The sequence below is a fragment of the Schistocerca cancellata genome, chromosome 3, assembly GCF_023864275.1.
Source record: "Schistocerca cancellata isolate TAMUIC-IGC-003103 chromosome 3, iqSchCanc2.1, whole genome shotgun sequence".
In the NCBI taxonomy this organism is placed as follows: Eukaryota; Metazoa; Arthropoda; class Insecta; order Orthoptera; family Acrididae; genus Schistocerca; species Schistocerca cancellata.
Genome location: NC_064628.1, coordinates 388,656,202 through 388,679,054, shown reverse-complemented (window position 1 = coordinate 388,679,054; position 22,853 = coordinate 388,656,202). Strand labels below are relative to the sequence as shown.

General features: G+C 42.3%; 1 protein-coding gene and 1 non-coding gene across 3 annotated transcripts in view; both read right to left on the bottom strand.

The window, feature by feature from the left end:
- Nucleotides 1-10,384, bottom strand: part of LOC126175102 (uncharacterized) — a 92,557-nt gene extending 82,173 nt beyond the window's left edge. The window contains exon 1 of one of the 2 annotated variants that reach the window (XM_049921657.1): nucleotides 10,101-10,384. In XM_049921657.1, the coding sequence (XP_049777614.1) occupies nucleotides 10,101-10,192 (92 nt within the window). In that variant the 5' untranslated portion in view covers nucleotides 10,193-10,384. The remainder of the gene's footprint in view (nucleotides 1-10,100) is intronic. The other variant, XM_049921656.1, reaches the window with a different exon arrangement.
- Nucleotides 48-120, bottom strand: Trnat-agu (transfer RNA threonine (anticodon AGU)). The gene has a single exon. It is a non-coding gene; the product is annotated as a tRNA-Thr (tRNA).
- Nucleotides 10,385-22,853: the final 12,469 nt, after the last annotated feature.

Here is a 22,853-nt window from a genome sequence, read left to right as displayed (position 1 = left end):
TGGCTACAACTAAGGTTGATTGAAATCAATTGGGAAAGTCGAAAATTTGTGTCAGACTTGGATTCAAACCCAGATCTCCTGCTTACTAGGCAGATGCTCTGACCACTAAGCCATCCAAACACAGAGGTCATCAGAGCTGCATGGGCTACCCAAGCATGCCTTTCATCAGACTCTCAACTTATCCACACACTACCAATGTTGTGACCCTTGCCCCTTATCCTCATTACTCTCCGCATTTTGTCTTTCCGCTCCCGGGATTGGAATGACTCCTTACCCTCTCCCTTAAAACCCACATCCTTTCGTCTTTCCCTCTCCTTCCCTCTTTCCTGATGAAGCAACCGTTGGTTGCGAAAGCTTGAAATTTGCGTGTATGTTTGTGTATCTATCAACCTGCCAGCACTTTTGTTTGGTAAGTCACATCATTTTTGTTTTTTTATATAGAAGGAAACATTCCACATGTGAAAAAATATATCTAAAAACAAAGATGATGTGACTTACCAAACGAAAGCGCTGGCACGTCGATACACACACAAACAAACACAAACACACACACAAAATTCTAGCTTTCGCAACAAACGGTTGCTTCGTCAGGAAAGAGGAAAGGAGAGGGAAAGACGAAAGGATGTGGGTTTTAAGGAAGAAGGTAAGGAGTCATTCCAATCCCGGGAGTGGAAAGACTTACCTTAGGGGGAAAAAAGGACAGGTATACACTCGCACACACACACATATCCATCCGCATATACACAGACACACGCAGACATTTGTAAAGGCAAAGTCGAGGCGGAAGTACAGAGGCAAAGATGATGTTGAAAGACAGGTGAGCGGCGGCAAATTGAAATTAGAAATTAGCGGAGATTGAGGCCTGGCGGATAGCGAGAAGAGAGAATATGCTGAAGGGCAAGTTCCCATCTCCGGAGTTCTGACAGGTTGGTGTTCGTGGGAAGTATCCAGATAACCCAGACGGTGTAACACTGTGCCAAGATGTGCTGGCCGTGCATCAAGGCATGTTTAGCCACAGGGTGATCCTCATTACCAACAAACACTGTCTGCCTGTGTCCATTCATGCGAATGGACAGTTTGTTGCTGGTCATTCCCACATAGAAGGAAGCACTGACTTCATTTTTATCCAGCAGCCACTACAAATTAAGACACAAAGGAATTACAGACATTACCTGTGAGTGGGCATTGATTTAAATTAATGGCGAAAGTTGAACTATTGACTCCGTCTCTTCCTTGTTAGTACCGTGGAAGAGTATTTCAGATATCAGTCTCGGAAAGACCTATTCCAAGAGGGTTATATGATTCCCTGCTGAAACTCAGGTTTTGTGTAATTCATCAGCTATGTTGAGAAAGTGATTGTTAAATACTGTATATATCTGACTTATATGGAATTGAAATATTTTTACTATGTACTGACTTCATATCCTTGTCCTTGTGCTACTGACCAGACACTTCCTTCATGAATGAGTGCCCTCCAAATAACGTTTTTAAGCACCTTACAGTGCTATTTGTAATGGGTTACTGTAGCTCAATTGTTACTACTTCTAACATTTTGATATAATTCCCACTTTGTTCTACATGATATCTTTATTCCACAAGTCAGCTACTCAGGCTGCCTTTTACTGCTAGTACCCTGTTTTGAACATTCTAATGTGAAGCAACTTTCAAAGAGCATGAAAAATGTGTTAAGGAAAGCATTCTATTTATCATCTATGTTATTAGCACTACAAACATCCTGCCACTCTTGTTCCTTAACAAGGTCCAAAAAACTCTCTATTGCCTTTGGATTAGCTTTTATACATAGTTTCCAAGTATATATAACATTTATTTGTGTGAAGAAACCTTTTAGCATTAAAATTTGTGCATCATGGTCTGAAAGGCTATTCATCCTTTTACTACCCAGAATACTTACTTCCCAAAGAACAATGAATAAAAATATTGTCCATGGTTGTGCTACGGTTTCCCTGCACCCTGGTTGGAAAAAACACAATCAGCATGAGATCATGTTTTTCCTGCATAATCAAACACAAAATTAATACTGAAGTCACCACATATCATTAATTTTTGGTAATCCTATAAAGTGAATGAAGAACCATCTCTAGCTTACGCAGAAATGCCCTAAAGTCAGAGTCAGGGGACCTATAAATAACTATACTTAAATATTTATTTTCACGAAATTCAACTGCCCTTCACAACATTCAAATAACTGTTCAGTGCAGTGCTTTGATACAGCTTACCAGCTGTTGAATAAGACTATAAAGTGATTAGAGGATATGGTACATGCTGAGATGTGTGTGATATTGTTCTAAATTAGGGGCGTACAGAATTCCAAGTACTGCCACAGGTTGCAAACCCTTCACTGCAACTGTGTAAGGTTTACGATTAAAAAATAACAAGTTGGTATTATGAATTGCAGCATCATGGTATGGAAGCAATGAGACCTTGGTAGGTTGCTGGAGGGAGTCATCGCCACATCTGCATAAACAAGTCACCTAATTCCTACAAATCCTGGGGAGGGTGGGTGATCAGCTCTGATGCCAAGTTCAGTTGTATTCCAGATGTGTTGGATTGGGTTCAGATCTAGTGAGTTGGGGGGCCAGCGCATCAACTGAAACTGACCACTGTGTTCCTCAAACCAGTTCCTCACACTCCTGGCCTTAAGACAGGGCACTTTTATCTTGCTGAAAAATGCCACTGCCATTGGGAAACATCATCATGAAGGGGTGTACATGGTCTACAACCAGTGTATGACACTCCTTGGCCATCATGGTGTATTGCACGACCTCCACTGGAGCCATGGTTGTCCACATAAATGTTCTCCAGAACATAATGGAGCTGCCATCAGCTTGTCTGTGTCCCGCAATATAGGTGTCAAGGAGCTGTTCCCCTGGAAGATGACCGATTCTTGCCCGCATACCTGCACAATGAAAGGGATTTATCAGGTGGTGTAATGCTCTGCCTCTGCGGCAGCATCCAGTGCTGATGGTCATGTGCACATTTCAATCATAGTTGTTCATGTGGTGTTAACAGTGGCACATGCACATGCACAAAGGCCCATCGTTAGAAGTGTGTGGTGCACTGTGTGTTCAGATACACTTGTATTCTGCCCAACATTAAATTCTGATGTTAGTTCCACCACAGATCATCACCTTTTCCATTTTACTTGTCTGCCCACCTTACAGTGTCCAACATCTGTAATGAGGGGTGGCTGCCCAACACCATGATGTCTGGTTTTGCTGTGTGTTGGACACTCACCACAGTACTCCTTGAACACCTGGCAAGTCATGAAATTTTCAAAATGCTAGTGCCAAATCTCTGGACCATCACAATCAAATGCAGACAGATTGCATGCCTTCGCCATTCTACACATGGACAGCACACTCAGTGATGTCAGATGCACCATGTGTGCATTTCACAGAGGCTGTCAAAGTGAAATGTGTCGGGATGTTAACAAAAAGAGTGCTCTTTCATCAGGACAATGCACCTTTGCACACATCTGTCACTGAGATGTGTGCCATTGAGTCCTGTGGCTTTGAAATGGTTTGACACACACTTTATTCGCCTGATTTGATCCCACTCGGGCTTTCATCTCTTCTTTAAGCTCAAGAAACATCTATATGGAACTCATTTTCAGTCAGATGAGGTCATGGTTGACGTAGAGGCCTTTTTTACCAGGCAGAAAGAAAAGTTTTACAAAGAGGGTATAACGAGCCTGCAGCACCAGTGGCAAAAGTGAGTGGCCCTAAAAGGCTACTATGTTGAAAAATGCCCATAAACATATGGTTTACTGACAGCCTTTGTTATAAGTGGATCAAGAAACAGATCTCAGATTACTAGAGCAGTCAGTATGACACATTCATCTCTGAAACTATGAAAACTGAGTGTAAACAGACAAAATTAAGAAGTATTGTACAATATGCTTTAGACAGGTATATGCTGAACAAGGTTGTGAGAGGATGGGAAAGACTAGGTGTGATTCATCAGCTGAGTCAGAAAGCTGTACTGAAAGCAAAGAGAACACCTCAAATTTAAATGTAATGAAAGTCTGGTTGACAAACAAAAAACTATCAAAGATCAAATATGCAAAAAGAGAACTGTGCATAATTTGAAAGTTAAATTCTATCTACCAAGCTGACAAAAAATTCTTAGAATTTTTGGTCTTATGTTACATCAGTAATGGAATTCAATCAATTAGTGACCACACTCGCACCAAAACAGAGAATGAAAGAGAGAAGGCTAAATACCATTTTCTAGAATTGTTACACTGGTGAAGATCCTTTCAACTGGAACTGGGGAATGAAATACAATAAAAGAAATTAGTAATTCAGAGTTCAAATTGTGAAGATAGTAGTGGAAAAAATTGTAAAAATGCAGTACCCAGCAGAAATCCCTAGATAACACAGGAGTACTGAATTCAAGTGCTGAACGAAGAAAACATAAATATACGGAAGGGGATAAAGATGGGATGGGCGGTGTGATACCGGAAGAAGAATTCCATAGGGGCTAACAGATAGAGAACAGTGACCTCTGTGGTGGCAGTGCAAGAATATGGATGATTTTTAATTTTGTTACTAAAACCTAATAACGATTTATGTACGAGTGCAAATCAGAAAGTCTTTGCCCCTCTTTTTTAGTAGCCAAAGCAAGGTACATACAGATAATAACACACACACACACACACACACACACACACACACACACACACACACACACACACCCTATTCTACATACTTTACACTTCTTCCACACACTCCCCACACCAGTTCACACTTCTCTCACATGCGTCACTAAATTTGAGATGCCTCTGTGGTAGGATTCATCCAGCTGATTATTGAAGCACCATCTGGCTGCTGTCTTTACTTCATAATTTCTTGTGAATTGCTGTCCTGCCAAGAACTACTTTAGGAGTCCAAAAACATGAAAATTGCTAGGGATAAGGTCCGAACTGTACAGTTGGTGGTCCAGAATCTCCCAGCGAACTGCCCAAAGCTTTTTGACAGTTCTGATATTGCCACAAGTGGTCTCGCATTGTTGTGGAGCAGAATCACATTATCCACATTGAGAATCCCTCAGCACCTTCGCCTGATGGCAGCCCTCAGACATGACAGTGTGGCACAATAACTGTCGGCATTGATGGTTGCACCTTGTGGCATGAAATCCAGCAGGAGCGATCCACAGCTATCCCAGAAGGCCGTTAACATTACTTTTCCAACAGATGCTGCTGAACAGAATTTTTTTGTCACAGGCGAACCTGGACGTTTCCACACCATGCTCTGCTGCTTGGATTCTGGTGAGAAATGCAGTATCCACATTTCATTATCAGTAACAATGCAGTCCAGGAAACCTTCACCCTTCTTGGAGTACTGTTCCAGATGATTCAGTGAAGACAATTCTCTTGCCTTTCATCATGTCATCCAACTACTTAGACACCCATTGACGTGAAATCTTCCAGTATCTTCCAGTAACGATGTCGTAAGCACTTCCATACAATATGCCAAGCTCCCAGGAAATGACCGTGATTTGCACACACCGATCTGCTTTCTCCACTGCATCCACATGGGAAATGTTGTCAATCAGTCTTGAATGGGGCCTCCCTGACCACTCTTTGTCATGCAAGACTGACTGCCTTTATTGAACTCACACCACCACCACCACCACCACCACCACCTCACAGTTCTCAAAGCAAGAAAGTTTTCCCTATACTTGGGCTGCATATCCCTGTAGATCTCGATTGGCATTTGTCTCTTGCTCCATAGAAAACGAATCACACTTCGTTACTCTAATGCCGTGGACATGTGAAGCACAACCAGCATCTTTAACAACTGACAGCAGCGCCGTGCGGCAGTGCTACCAGCAGATATGGCTGGCATGAACCAAGACAGACCCAATGCTGGGAATAGATTTGTTGACTTCCTATTTACAGCCGTAATGTGACTAAAAAAAAAAAAATAGGGGCAAAGGCTTTCTAATTTGCCCTCATATTATGAAGGGAAAACCCTTGTGTAATAGCCTACAGTATTTATTATTTTACAAACTGATGTTTGGCTGTTTCACCATTGTGTGTTTTTTCCTTTACAGTGCTTAAAATACTCTACTGAAAACCAATGAAACGATCAATTAACATACTTTATTCCTATAACTGACTCAATGGAACATCGGAAAGAGAATTATTTTATACATGACAAATCGCCTGTTGGCTTCTCCCTTTAAATCTTTGGACAATGTTTGTTCACCAATTTCCATGGTATTTTGCCAGCACAAGTGGTTGGCATTGCTGAAGGCTCACCCTCTATTGCTGGCAGTGAACCACCTTTTACAATGCCAGTGACTTTTGCTGGCTCAATGTCAGAAAAATGGTTTAAAAAAATGTCAGCTGAGGATTCCAAGATGGAGACAAATAGGCAATGTATCAACAAGTGGCCACTCTAATGTGGCAAACATGGTAACAATATCATGAAGTTATCAATGACAGGAATGATGATCATCCCAATACACTGGCCACGTGTAGAACATATATTCTGTAGGTATCTGTTAACATGATTAATCTTGTTTCCAATTGTATCATGTTTGTAATTACCTTATGCTCAACTAGGATACTTCCTGGCTTTCAAATAATTATTTTAACTAAATTTACTTTATTAGAAAATTCCACAAAAAATTGATGATATCAGTTGCTGAAATTGCTTAACTTAGGTATGTAGACGAATATTGTTCATTACTAAATCAACATTGAGTAGCTTGGAAATTAATTTTGTTCCTAAAAAATTAATGGCTTTTTAACTAATTGTTATCATCATGTAATGGATAAAATTTTATATAGAAAAACATATTCAACAATGCCTCATATTAGGTAAAGAGGATCTCTGTTTACTGTAGAACACTTTTCAAGTGTGAATTTTAGTTGTACGATTAATCATTTTTAAGAACTAACAATGTATCAAAAACATCTTAATTATTGTATAAAGTACACATCTAAAAAAAAAGTTTTGCATCACCTCGGTTCCAAGAGTTCCAGAACATGTACAGAAAATTGGAATAGAGATCAACACAAACATCGCGCCTACCCTTTTTTTCGCTCATGGAAACCACACATTGCATGTTGTACCACCATACAGCAAGACCTTCAGAGGTGGTGGTCCAGATTGCTGTACACACTGGTACCTCTAATACCCAGCAGCACATCCTCTTGCATTGATGCTTGCCTGTTTCTGTCATGGCATACTATCCACGAGTTTGACAAGACACTGTTGGTCCAGATTGTCCTACTCCTCAACGGTGATTCGGCATAAACCCCTCAGAGTGATTGGTGGGCCACATCATCCATAAACAGCCCTTTTCACTCTATCCCAGGCATGTTTGATAGGGTTCATGTCTGGAGAATATGCTGGCCACTTTAGTCTAGCGATGTCATTTTCCTGGAGGAAGTCATTCACAAGTTATGCACAATGGAGGCACGAATTGTCATCCATGAAGAAGAATGCCTCACCAATATGCTGCAGATATGGTTGTACTATCGGTTGGAGGATGGCATTCCCAAATCATACAGCTGTTACGGCACCTTCCATGAACACCAGCGGCATATGTCGGCCCCATATAGAGCCACCCCAAAACAGCAGGGAACCTCCACCTTGCTGCACTCATTGGACAGTGTGTCTAAGGCATTCAGCCTGACCGGGTTGCCTCCAAACACGTCTCTGACGATTGTCTGGTTGAAGGCATATGTGACACTCATTGGTGAAGAGAATGTGATGCCAAGCCTGAGCAGTCCATTGGGCATGTTGTTGGGCCCATCTGTACCGCACTGCACGGTGTCATGGTCACAAAGATGGACCTCGCCAGGGTCATCGGGATGAAGTTGCGCATCATGCAGTGTATTGCACACAGTTTGAGTCGTAACATGACGCCCTGTTGCTGCATGGAAACCATTATTCAACATGGTGGTGTTGCTGTCAGGGTTCCTCTGAGCCATAATCCATAGGTAGCGGACATCTGCTGCAGTAGTAGCCCTTGGGCAGCCTGAGTGAGGCATGTCATCGACAGTTCCTGACTCTCTCTATCTCCTCCATGTCCGAACAACATACATTGCTTTGGTTCATTCCGAGATGCCTGGACACTTCCCTCGTTGAGAGTCCTTCCTGACACAAAGTAACAATGGCGATGTGATTGAACTGTGGCATTGACCGTCTAGGCATGGTTGAACTACAGACAACACTAGCCGTCTACCTCCTTCCTGGAGGAACAACTGGAACTGATCGGCTGTCGGACCCCCCTCTCTCTAGCAGACACTGTTCATACAGGTTGCTTACATCTTTGGGCAGGTTTAGTGACATCTCTGAACAATCAAAGGGACTGTGTCTGTGATACAATATCCACAGTCAACATCTATCTTCAGGAGTTCTGGGAACCGGGGTAATGAAAACTTTTTTTCATGGTGTAAATACAACAGTGGAAGAGCCTGCCAAGTCTCAGGCTGAGGTTTTTTTTGTTAAAAGTTTTGTTATGTTTTACTGGGAAACTTAATTCTTTAACATAACAGCAAATGGAAATATCCATCTGCTTAATACACTTCACTATAAAAATGATCACCCGGGCAGAACTGAGTTACACTTCTTGATGAGATGTATTCACTCAGAGTAATTCTATATTTCATACACAAAAGTAGTGCTCTGCTTTTCTCACCGTCCTCTTCCTATTTATGTATGACTACTGGCTAAGGTGCCCAAATTGTATTACAGTAAGTCACTTTACAGCACCTACTAAAATATTACCGTTATGTCCTGTGACACACAGAGGCTCCCAAGATTGGAGAGTTACTTTGTAGCAGGGATAGATGTTTAATTTCGTAAATTATATGTCAGGTCTACTTAGTAGCCTAGATACTCAAGAGGTCATTTTCCTTTGTAAACAGCGCTCATGGTGGATTGCTTGTCATCGTAAATTTGTTCTATTTAAATAGAATTTGCAATTCAAGACTGCTATATAAATCCCATTATGTGTGTGTATTTGTTTATTTTGGTAGCAGCATAAACTGTCTGTGTTCATCTGTGTAAGCATGTGAATGGTGGAAGTCAGCCATTTTAAAGGTACTTACACAGAACAACAAATGAGATTGTCATACATGGAGAAAAGAACTGTTTGCTGATCGAAATCACCGATTGGTTACCGACTTTCTGACAATGCAGTTCCACGCATAGTGTTCCTGTGAAGGTATGGAAACAGCAAATGCCATGTGTGAGCCTGGAGGACAGATGTGACCAATTGCCATTATGCTCAAGTATCTTTGGGTTTGGTATCTCGATTATGTCAAGTTCATCCATACATCCACAAAGATGTGAACTACAGGCTTGTCCTGGCAGTGAAGGAACTGCAGAAAGACAGACTCTAAATTCTTGCCTTTTTTTATGGAATAATTAAACACAGCTACAGTGATTTATAAAGTGGATTTCTTGATACTCCATCCCTTCCAAAATTACAATGTGAAGGGCAGCCCTTTCCTCTGTTACTTTTTAGCAGATGAATCATTCACTTTAATCACATTATTTTGAATGGAATTAATCTGAAGAAATAAAAATATGGATAATCTTAAAATGTTTTTAAGTTGATTTAGGAAAAATTTTAATGCACATTTGGAATGGCATTAAGAAATTTCTTCCACTATCACAAAAAGCACACTTGATCTCTCCAAAATGAGGAAGTAGAGTCATTGGTTACTGGGAAGGTGAGTTACTTAGAGCTGGTTACAAACTGGTTACTTGCGAGTTTGTGCCTGGTAGTGCTGTGTGAAGAATTGGACTGATTCACAAATGAAGTGCTACCAAGTGTCCTGATTCTAACTCGAATCAGAAATGAGTTGCTTTTGATTAGCTCCATGTATGGATAATGTAAATATTCAGAATACTTTCCTCAATTCATTTATGTCAAACAAAGAATGCCCTATTATGAAAAATATCTTTTACTGTTTTAAAATTAGCATGAACTATATGTATTTTTGTTATTACACTTCATAATAATTTTGACAGCATTTACTCACAAGAGAATTTGTTTTATAACAGTCTGCATGAAATTCTGTTATGGGTCATGAGAAAAAATAACTGGCATACCTGTGTCGTAGTGCATTTACATCTTCCCAAGAGATCACAAAGAGAAGTATACACAGAATAGCTGTGTGTCTAGCATACATATGAATTTCCATGATATTGGCAATGAAAAACACATACACAAATCTTCCTGACAAACAGTTTCCCACTCTTTTATACTAGTTCTCAAAAACTTCCAAATTTTGACATGCAGCCAAAAACTTTGTCTCAGCAGTGCAGTTGACAAAACAAATATGGCAGTGGATGAGATTACTGCAGAGCTTCATGGTGTCTTACTCTGCTATCAGTAAGTCTGACAAAGGTCAAAGTTATCATAACTTCCTGCCCGAACAGCTGTGGTATCTGACACACTGAGCTTACGCATAAATAAAAATTACATCTGTAGGGCATGATCTGCGACATATAACAAGAAATTATGTAATGTTATATCAATCCTAGGAACAGCACAAATACTAGCAAACATTTGTTAGTACCATTTGTTATCTTTGAGACCTATTTTGTTTGCTTTTCTGTTTGAAATCTATCACCTCTTTGGAAATAATTCTTTTCCTCAACTCGAGCAAGGAACAGTAGAGTGAAAACTGGTAGGCTTTAATACTGAAGCCTCTTATCCTAGAATTTAAACTCAGTTATATGTTCTTTTGACATCTCAGTACTTAGCTCTAACATACTGTTTGTTCTACCATTCCTCCCTGCAAAGAAGTAACACAACAACCAATTAGGATGACTGTGGAGGCCCTGGCCATTTTCAGTATCACAAATATTGAATCCAGGATCACAGACAGATGTTACAACAGGCTTCTTACACACCATTTTCAGTTTTAGGTGAAAGATCATCAGGAACTGTGAGAATAAACTGATGACATTAAGCATTAATTTTCTTGAGTGGGAGGACATTGGAATGTGGCATTAATGACAAGAAACTTTTTGATCCTGTGATGACAAATTTGTAATAATTTTTGATTTTAAATTTCCTTACAAGTTGTACAGAATGGAAAGGGGTTGTGAAGAAGAAGAAGAAGATGAAAAACATTATTTCAGTGAACATTGGAATGTTAATCACTTTAAACAAGATCTGTTTCTACATCTACATCTACATCTACATTAATACTCCGCAAGCCACCCAACGGTGTGTGGCGGAGGGCACTTTACGTGCCACTGTCATTATCTCCCTTTCCTGTTCCAGTCGCGTATGGTTCGCGGGAAGAACGACTGTCTGAAAGCCTCTGTGCGCGCTCTAATCTCTCTAATTTTACATTCGTGATCTCCTCGGGAGGTATAAGTAGGGGGAAGCAATATATTCGATACCTCATCGAGAAACGCACCCTCTCGAAACCTGGCGAGCAAGCTACACCGCGATGCAGAGCGCCTCTCTTGCAGAGTCTGCCACTTGAGTTTGTTAAACATCTCCGTAACGCTATCACGGTTACCAAATAACCCTGTGACGAAACGCGCCGCTCTTCTTTGGATCTTCTCTATCTCCTCCGTCAACCCGATCTGGTACGGATCCCACACTGATGAGCAATACTCAAGTATAGGTCGAACGAGTGTTTTGTAAGCCACCTCCTTTGTTGATGGACTACATTTTCTAAGGACTCTCCCAATGAATCTCAACCTGGTACCCGCCTTACCAACAATTAATTTTATATGATCATTCCACTTCAAATCGTTCCGCACGCATACTCCCAGATATTTTACAGAAGTAACTGCTACCAGTGTTTGTTCCGCTATCATATAATCATACAGTAAAGGATCCTTCTTTCTATGTATTCGCAATACATTACATTTGTCTATGTTAAGGGTCAGTTGCCACTCCCTGCACCAAGTGCCTATCCGCTGCAGATCTTCCTGCATTTCGCTACAATTTTCTAATGCTGCAACTTCTCTGTATACTACAGCATCATCCGCGAAAAGCCGCATGGAACTTCCGACACTATCTACTAGGTCATTTATATATATTTATTTACATTTTGATTGCCAGAATTTGTGTCTACTCTTTGAGATCTGAATGTTTCTGAGAAGAAGCTAATAGCACAGCTAATTGCCAGTGGCACCCAGGCTGACCAAAGCTGTATCCATACTATCCAATGGATTTCCAGTAGTATAAGTTTATATTTTAGAGTAAAATCATCTGACAGCAGAACTACGGGATAAATATAGTAACAAATGGAACTGCTACTAGCTAAACAATACATTACAGCTTAGGCAAATCAGTAGATCCAAGAAAAGACTTATTTAGTATCTGTCATAACAGATGTAAGAAGATATGTAGACAAAAAGAATGAACTTCTAACATCAATAAACAAAAATGAAAGGATACCAGAAATTCCATAAAACAATCACTAAACTCAGAAATAAGGTTAGAGAAAAAAGTATAAGCTTACCAAGTATCAGAGCAGATTTGTGACTGGATTGATTAGCTCCTTGCATTTGCTCTTAACGGAAAAAAATCTACAGATCTAAAGATAACTTCCAGAGTAACCCAAGGAAGTATGATAGGACCACTACTGTTTACGGTGTGTATAAATAACCCAGAAGAATGTGTCAGAAGCTCTTTAAGACTGTTCACAGATGATGTGGTTGTCTATAAGAAAGAATTGATGCCAGAAGACAGTATTGATTGCCAACATTACCTACAGAAGACTGACAAACAATGCAATCTCTGGCAGTTGACTCTAATATAAATAACTGTGACATATTGCACATACATAGGAAAAGAAATCCACTGCTATACATCTACACTATTGATGACAAATTGCTGGAACAGTAACCACTGTAAAATATCTAGGAGTACCTATACAGAGTGACCTTAAGTTGAATGACCATATAAGACACATAGTAGGAAAAGTAGATCACAGACTGAAGGAAATGTAACTCGTCCATGAAAAAAGTGGCTTGCAAGGCACTTGTCTGACCGATTCTTGAGTACTGTTCATCAGTCTGTGACCCTTATATCAGGCAGGACTGATAGAAGAGACAGGGAAGATCCAACAAAGACTGATACATTTCGTCACGGGGTCGTTTAATCAGCATGTGTGTGTTACAGATACAGGTATGCTTAACGAACTCCAGTGGAAAATGCTGCATGAAAGGCATTATGCATCACAGAGGGGCTTGCTATTGAAATTTCGAGACAGTACTTTCTGGGATGGTCAGACAACATATTACTTCCTCACAGACACATCTTATGAAATGACCATGATGAAAAAAACCTGTGAAATTAGAGCTAATACAGTGGCTTACCAATAATCATTCTTCCCATGCACCATTTGTAACTGGAACAGGGAAGGCAGGGGATCAGCTAGTGGTCCTAGAAGTACCCTCCACCACAGACCATCAGGGGTTTGTGGAGAATTTAGGTAGATGCAGATTAACAGGAAATCCATTATTCTAGGGGGCTTCACAGCTTCTTGTGAAGCTTGTCGTCAACTGTCAGTCACAGTTGACAAACAACAGTAAAATTCATAAACACAATACTAGGAACAGGAATGAGTTGCACAGCTCACTACCCAGTCTTAGCATGATACAGAAAGAAGTGATATATTTGGCCACAGAAAGTTTTGGCCGCTTACCTAGCAATGTGAAGAAAATTAACTTTTAACATAAACTGAAATTATACCTGTTTGACAATTGCTTCTACAAAATTTGTTAATTGCCTCAATCACAAAGTTTTTTGAACAGTGTTATCGGTTTTGTCTACACAATAGCAAGCTTCAGTATCTACATTTGAAGTAGAAGAGAAACATTACTATCTCATACAATAAGAGATAAACAAAGGACAGAAAATATAATACAAGCATGATGCTGCACAGAAACAAGTCACAACCATGTAAAAATAATATAAGCCAGAATTGCCGCAACTGCTTCAATCAGACATATACAGGATGCAAAGTTGTCCTAGAGGTTGTGGATGCACACACAATGTACAGATGATTAAAGAAAGTAATTAAGAGGAGGTTCATGTATGCATGCATCAATGACCTGTAGGATAGCTTTGCATCCTATACATGTCTGGTTGAAGTATGCATGGCACTTTAAACTCACTTTTACATGGTTATAAAATGTTGCCGTGCAGCAGAATGAGAGGTATATCATGCTTACCTTACATTTTCTGTCCTTTGATTTTAATCTCTTACTGTAGTAGATAGTAACGTTTTTCTTTTACTTCTATTGTACTGCCTGAAGATGGCTATTGTATAGCTGACACCAGTAACTCTGTTTTTTAAAAAAAACTCTGTGATCAAAACAAATAAATAAAGATCTATGTACATCACATAATCAAACTCCAGTCAGTCATTTCTCCTAACTCCATAGAGGAATATCTCAGCGTGTAATAGTGAGGGGTTCACAATTATGATCTATGGAATACACAAATAACTAAGTACAACAATACAAAAAGGATAGATTGTACTCACCATACAGAGGAGGTTGTGAAAAGCACACAGGCACACTAAAAAAAAAGTAAAAAAAAATAGTAAAAAAAAAAAAAGACTGCTAGATATTATTAGCTATCAGACTGAATCCTTCATCAGATGTAGACAACACGGAACCCACACATATTCCCCAATGCCCAACTCACATATGTACGCCCACTGTTGTCTCTGGTCGCTAAAGACCGATAGCGACTGTGTCTGAGGCGAGCAGCGATCTTTGCCAGTATGGGTAGTGGAGGTATGAAAGGATAGGAGACAGGGAGGGAGAGGAATAGCAGGTCAGTTGTGGGGGTGAGGGGGGTGAGAGTGGGGGTGGGGGAAGGTGACAGTGCTGCCTGTAGGAGCGAACAGGGTTGTGGTGGGGCAAGATAGTGGGCTGCTAGGTGCAGCATCACGAGGCTGTGCCGGGGGAGGGGGAAGGGCAAAGGGGAGAGTAGTAAAGTAGAGAAGGGCAAAGAGCTACGCAGACACACTGCTGGGAATGATAGCAGGGAAGGTGATGGGCATGTGGAAGACAGGGAGTAGCTAAGGTTGAGGTCAGGATTTACAGGAATGCAGGATATGTTGCAGGGAGTGCTGCCATCTGTGCAGTTAAAAAAAGATAGTATCGGTGGGAAGAACCCAGACAGCAAAGGCTGTGAAGCAGTTGTCAAAATTGAGAAAATTATGCCAGCACATTGCTCTATGACTAAGCAATCTAGCTGGCTCTTGGCCATAGTTTGGCTGTCGCTATTCATGCAGACAGACAGCTTGTTGTGGTCACGATCACACAGAATGGGGCACTGTGGTTGGAGCTAAGCTGATAGATCACATGGCTGTTTTCACAGATGGCCCTGCTTTTGAAGGGGTGAGTGATGTCTGTGATGCAATTGGAGTATATGAAGTGAAGTAAGTATGGGACAAGTCTTGCATCTAGGTCTACTGCAGGAACACAAGCCAAAGGGCAGGGAGCAGGGGGCAGGGGGCAGGAGAGGAGAAGAACAGATAAGGGTATTGTGTATGCCGAGTGGACAGTGGAAAACCATTGCGGGAGGGGTGGGGAGGATATTCCTCAGTTTGGGGCACAATGAGAGGTAGTCAAAACCTTAGCAGAGTACTTGTTTATTTGCTCCAGTTCTGGGTGGTGCTGGATCGAGAGTGAGGTACTCCTTTGTTGCCAACAGTGGTATGTGAGATATTGTAGGTGACTAGAGACATAAGGCACAGGAGGTCTTTTTCTGGGCAGGTTGGAAAGGATAATTTCGGCCAGTGAAGCCCTCAGAGAAAGACCTTCATCCCACCAACACCAGCTTTTCTTAACTGCATAGCTGGTAACTCTCTGTGCAACATATTCTTCATTCCTGTGACACCACTAGCCCCACCCTCCACCCTCCAGCTCTCTCTCTCTCTCTCTCTCTCTCTCTCTCTCTCACACACACACACACACACACACACACCAACCATTGCACCTCCACAGCCCTTTCCTCTCCTCACACCCTTCCCTCCCCCTCACCACAAGCACTGGCTCCCAGTGTTGCACCTAGCAGCTCCCTATTGTATCACCACCATGTTCCTGCGCACTCACAAAGCAGCACTAACATCTTTCACCATCTCTACCTGCTATCCCTCCCCACCCCACCCTCTCTTGTGTCGCCGCTACCCATACTGGCAAAGATCACTGCTCATTTCAAAAAACAGTTGCTAACACTGTGTGATGACAGCGGCCATGCACGTGTAAGTTATACCTCTGTGTGTGTGTGTGTGTGTGTGTGTGTGTGTGTGTGTGTACACCTTGTTTGGTTTCTGCCTGATGGAGGACTTAACATAGTCCCATAGCTATAAGAATTCTTGATAGTCTCCTTGGGTCTGTTGCTGGATGCTAAAATCAACATGATTCAATTCAGCGATTCATCTGCCCACCAATTTCGCAGAGAACACCAATTTTGCAGAGAACACTGCTGCTGAGTCACACTGAAGACTGATGCTGAGGATGCAAATTGTTGTCCTGTATAAGCCTACATATCTAGCAGTGTTTTCAATGTGCCTGTCAGCCACTGAATGCCTTCTTTATGTGGTGAGTAGTGATGCATCCTTTCCATATTGTTATTATTCCAGCCTAGCTTTGCCATTGTTTAGCAAGTTTATTACAAAACAGGTGGCCAGTATTTGCCTTCAAAAGATGAAATGTGTGGTACTGCTAACAGTCACATTAAAATGTAATAGAGAGAGACACTACCTAAGTTTCAAATCTAACACTTTGTCTGTCATGGAGGAGAAGGAATAGGTTGGGAAAGGTTAAAAAAAAACAAAGGGCAGGTCACTCAGACACCAGGATGAGAAGCACCCACCTGTAATGAGGAGGAGCGTAGACAAAGATCTGACCATAATGGTCTAATGTTAACAATAAAATATGCAGGGCAGTTAGGCTCAGGTCATAACAGAAAAAAGTGTACAATAGAAACACAAACAAGGACTGTCACAGTGTTAAGCGAAAATGTGATGGAAGAATAAGAAGAAGAGATTTGCTAACCAAAGCAAAAAGTACTGTTAAAAATTGTCAGATAGTAGACTGCTCCTAAAGCTAAATAAATATATGAAATGTATGTCAAACACTGGAAACTCTAGATAGGAGGAATATCAACAAGGTAGGAATGTGTGTGTGTTGTGTGTGTTTTGTGGCCAAAAGCTGTTTGTGAGTGTCTTTTAATCATGCCTGTCTTTGTGGTAATTAGCAATCTGTCTTTTCCTTCAATTGTTGAAATGTATGTCATAGTGATTAAGACTCTACATAATGCTTTGACAATGAACAATGTGTCCTGATCTAGACACCAAAAATCTAAATGTGAATGTAACTGCAACATAAAATAATTAATGGTTGCTGATACTTTTGTTGTAAAATTGGAATTTACACACAAAAGGAGCCCTTTCTTAAACAGTGTACAGGGTGGCTACTGCCTGCCACTGAGGAGCATTAGTCTGAGCCTCCCACTCTCTCACTTTTACCGGCATCCAACTGGTTAGGATACGCTTCCTTCCTTGTTCCACATGTTTATAACTCTTCAGATGTGAATACCTTCTGTCCTGGAATATCACTTCTGGCATACCGTATCATAATTCATACGGGAATAAACCACTGTTTTCATTTTTCCTTTCGTACTCTTTAATTATGCCTGCTCCTCAGCCTATACTGTACATGAACAAAATCAAACAGTATTGTACGAGTTTTGATTTCCTCTAAAACAAGTGAGGCTGAAGTCAGACACAGAAAGGAACTAGTGATGGGTAATATGTCTGGTTAAATCAGCATGTGCCTGGAAGAGAATATTCCACCTATTTCGGAGGACAAGCTATAAGATATGTAGTAAACTACTCCAACACATTAATAAAAAGTAACATATACAGAATAGGCATTGAGAATAAAACCCTCCAAGAATAAAGCAAAAGGAGTGTTATTTCTTTAATGGCTTGGGACATTATATATATATATATATATATATATATATATATATATATATATATATATATACAAAGATGATGTGACTTACCAAATGAAAGTGCTGGCAGGTAGACAGACACACAAACGAACACAAACATACACACAAAATTCAAGCTTTCGCAACAAACTGCTGCCTCATCAGGAAAGAGGGAAGGAGAGGGAAAGACGAAAGGATGTGGGTTTTAAGGGAGAGGGTAAGGAGCCATTCCAGTCCCGGGAGCGGAAAGACTTACCTTAGGGGGAAAAAAGGACGGGTACCAGTTTGTTGCGAAAGCTTGAATTTTGTGTGTATGTTTGTGTTCGTTTGTGTGTCTGTCGACCTGCCAGCACTTTCATTTGGTAAGTCACATCATCTTTGTTTTTAGATATATTTTTCCTTCGTGGAATGTTTCCTTCTATTATATATATATATATATATATATACCTAAAAACAAAGATGATGTGACTTACCAAATGAAAGTTCTGGCAGATCGACAGACACACAAACGAACACAAACATACACACAAAATTCAAGCTTTCGTATCCCACGGTTGCTTCGTCAGGAAAGAGGGAAGGAGAGGGAAAGATGAAAGGATGTGGGTTTTAAGGGAGAGGGTAAGGAGTCATTCCAATCCCGGGAGCGGAAAGACTTACCTTAGGGGGAAAAAAGGACAGGTACACACACACACACACACACACACACACACACACACACACACACACACACATATACAGACACAAGCAGACATTTGTAAAGGCAAAGAGCTCTTTGCCTTTACAAATGTCCGCCCGCGTCTGCACATGTGTGGATGGATATGTGTGTGCGTGCGCGAGTGCACACCCGTCCCTTCCTCCCCCCAAGGCAAGTCCTTCCGCTCCCGGGACTGGAACGACCTCCTCACCCTCCCCTCCCCCCCCCCCCCCCCCCAAGGATACTTTCCGGGACTGTATCAGATTCTGAATGTGGCTCTCCAGCAGGGATACGACTTCCTCAAATCCTGCCCTGAAATGAGATCCATCCTTCATGAAATCCTCCCCACTCCACCAAGAGTGTCTTTCCGCCGTCCACCTAACCTTCGTAACCTCTTAGTACATCCCTATGAAATCCCCAAACCACCTTCCCTACCCTCTGGCTCCTACCCTTGTAACCGCCCCCGGTGTAAAACCTGTCCCATGCACCCTTCCACCACCACCTATTCCAGTCCTGTAACCCGGAAGGTGTACACGATCAAAGGCAGAGCCACGTGTGAAAGCAGCCACGTGATCTACCAACTGACCTGCCTACACTGTGATGCATTCTATGTGGGAATGACCAGCAACAAACTGTCCATTCGCATGAATGGACACAGGCAGACAGTGTTTGTTGGTAATGAGGATCACCCTGTGGCTAAACATGCCTTGGTGCACGACCAGCACATCTTGGCGCAGTGTTACACCGTCCGGGTTATCTGGATACTTCCTACTAACACCAACCTATCCGAACTCCGGAGATGGGAACTTGCTCTTCAATATATCCTCTCTTCTCGTTATCCACCAGGCCTCAATCTCCGCAAATTTCAAGTTGCCGCCACTCATACCTCACCTGTCATTCAACAACATCTTTGCCTCTGCACTTCTGCCTCGACTGACATCTCTGCCCAAACTCTTTGTCTTTAAATATGTCTGCTTGAGTCTGTGTATGTGTGGGTGGATGTGTGTGTGTGTGTGTGCGCGAGTGTATACCCGTCCTTTTTTTCCCCATAGGGTGGGTCTTTCTGCTCCCGGGGCTGGAGTGGCTCCTTGCCCTCTCCCTTAGGACCCGCATCCTTTCGTCTTTCCCTCTCCTTCCCTCTTTCCTGATGGGGCGGCAGTTTGTTGCGTGGGCTTGAATTTTGTGTGTATGTTTGTGTTCGTTTGTGTGTCTGTCGATCTGCCGGAGCTTTCGTTTGGTGGGTCGCATCATCTTTGTTTTTAGGTATATTGTTTTTAGGTATATTGTTTTTAGGTATATTTTTCCTTCATGGAATGTTTCCTTCCATTATATATATGTGTATATATATATATATATATATATATATATATATATACACACAAACATGCACACGGGACTCAAGCTTTCGCGGCCTACGGTTGCTTCGTCGGGGGGGGGGGGGGGGGGGGAGGGGGGGGAGGGATGAGGGGATGTGGGTTTTTTGGGGGGGAGGGTGAGGAGGTCGTTCCAGTCCCGGGAGCGGAAGGACTTGCCTTGGCGGGAGGAAGGGACGGGTGTGCACTCGCGCACACACACACACACACACACACACACACACACACATCCATCCACACAAGTGCAGACGCGGGCGGACATTTGTAAAGGCAAAGAGCTCTTTGCCTTTACAAATGTCTGCTTGTGTCTGTATATGTGTGTGTGTGTGTGTGTGTACCTGTCCTTTTTTTCCCCCTAAGGTAAGTCTTTCCGCTCCCGGGATTGGAATGACTCCTTACCCTCTCCCTTAAAACCCACATCCTTTCATCTTTCCCTCTCCTTCCCTCTTTCCTTACGAAGCAACCGTGGGTTGCGAAAGCTTGAATTTTGTGTGTATGTTTGTGTTCGTTTGTGTGTCTGTCGATCTGCCAGAACTTTCATTTGGTAAGTTACATCATCTTTGTTTTTAGGTATATTTTTCCTTCATGGAATGTTTCCTTCCATTATATATATATATATATATATATATATGAGGGAAACATTCCATGTGGGAAAAATATATCTAAAGAGAAAGATGATGAGACTTACCAAACAAAAGCGCTGGCAGGTCGATAAACACACAAACAAACACAAACATACACACAAAATTCAAGCTTTCGCAACCAACGGTTGCCTCGTCAGGAAAGAGGGAAGGAGAGGGAAAGACGAAAGGATTTGGGTTTTAAGGGAGAGGGTAAGGAGTCATTCCAATCCCGGGAGCGGAAAGACTTACCTTAGGGGGGAAAAAGGACGGGTATACACTCGCGCACACACACACACACACACACACACACATATCCATCCACACATATACAGGCACAAGCAGACATATACAGAGGCAATGAGTTTGGGCAGAGATGTCAGTCCAGGCGGAAGTGCAGAGGCAAAGATGTTGTTGAATGACAGGTGAGGTATGAGTGGCGGCAACTTGAAATTAGCGGAGATTGAGGCATGGTGGATAACGGGAAGAGAGGATATATTGAAGAGCAAGTTTCCATCTCCGGAGTTCGGATAGGTTGGTGTTAGTGGGAAGTATCCAGATAACACGGACGGTGTAACACTGTGCCAAGATGTGCTGGCCGTGCACCAAGGCATGTTTAGCCACAGGGTGATCCTCATTACCAACAAACACTGTCTGCCTGTGTCCATTCATGCGAATGGACAGTTTGTTGCTGGTCATTCCCACATAGAGTGGGGAGGATTTCATGAAGGATGGATCTCATTTCAGGGCAGGATTTGAGGAAGTCGTATCCCTGCTGGAGAGCCACATTCAAAGTCTGATCCAGTCCCGGAAAGTATCCTGTCACAAGTGGGGCACTTTTGTGGTTCTTCTGTGGGAGGTTCTGGGTTTGAGAGGATGAGGAAGTGGCTCTGGTTATTTGCTTTTGTACCAGGTCGGGAGGGTAGTTGCGGGATACGAAAGCTGTTGTCAGGTTGTTGGTGTAATGGTTCAGGGATTCCGGACTGGAGCAGATTCGTTTGCCACGAAGACCTAGGCTGTAGGGAAGGGACCGTTTGATGTGGAATGGGTGGCAGCTGTCATAATGGAGGTACTGTTGCTTGTTGGTGCGTTTGATGTGGACGGACGTGTGAAGCTGGCCATTGGACAGGTGGAGGTCAACATCAAGGAAATTGGCATGGGATTTGGAGTAGGACCAGGTGAATCTGATGGAACCAAAGGAGTTGAGGTCGGAGAGGAAATTCTGGAGTTCTTCTTCACTGTGAGTCCAGATCATGAAGATGTCATCAATAAATCAGTACCAAACTTTGGGTTGGCAGGCCTGGGTAACCAAGAAGGCTTCCTCTAAGCGACCCATGAATAGGTTGGCGTACGAAGGGGCCATCCTGGTACCCATGGCTGTTCCCTTTAATTGTTGGTATGTCTGGTCTTCAAAAGTGAAGAAGTTGTGGGTCAGGATGAAGCTGGCTAAGGTAATTAGGAAAGAGGTTTTAGGTAGGGTGGCAGGTGATCGGCGTGAAAGGAAGTGCTCCATCGCAGCGAGGCCCTGGACATGCGGAATATTTGTGTATAAGGAAGTGGCATCAGTGGTTACAAGGATGGTTTCTGGGGGTAACGGATTGCGTAAGGATTCCAGGCTTTCGAGAAAGTGGTTGGTGTCTTTGGTGAAGGATGGGAGACTGCATGTAATGGGTTGAAGGTGTTGATCTACGTAGGCAGAGATACATTCTGTGGAGGCTTGCTAACCAGCTACAATGGGGCGGCCGGGATGATTGGGTTTGTGAATTTTAGGAAGAAGGTAGAAGGTAGGGGTGCGGGGTGTCGGTGGGGTCAGGAGGTTGATGGAGTCAGGTGAAAGGTTTTGTAGGGGGCCTAAGGTTCTGAGGATTCCTTGAAGCTCTGCCTGGACATCAGGAATGGGATTACCTTGGCAAACTTTGTATGTGGTGTTGTCTGAAAGCTGACGCAGTCCCTCAGCCACATACTCCCAACGATCAAGTACCATGGTCGTGGAACCCTTGTCCGCCGGAAGAATGACGATGGACCGGTCAGCCTTCAGATCACGGATAGCCTGGGCTTCTGCAGTGGTGATGTTGGGAGTAGGATTAAGGTTTTTTAAGAAGGATTGAGAGGCAAGGCTGGAAGTCAGAAATTCCTGGAAGGTTTGGAGAGGGTGATTTTGAGGAAGAGGAGGTGGGTCCCGCT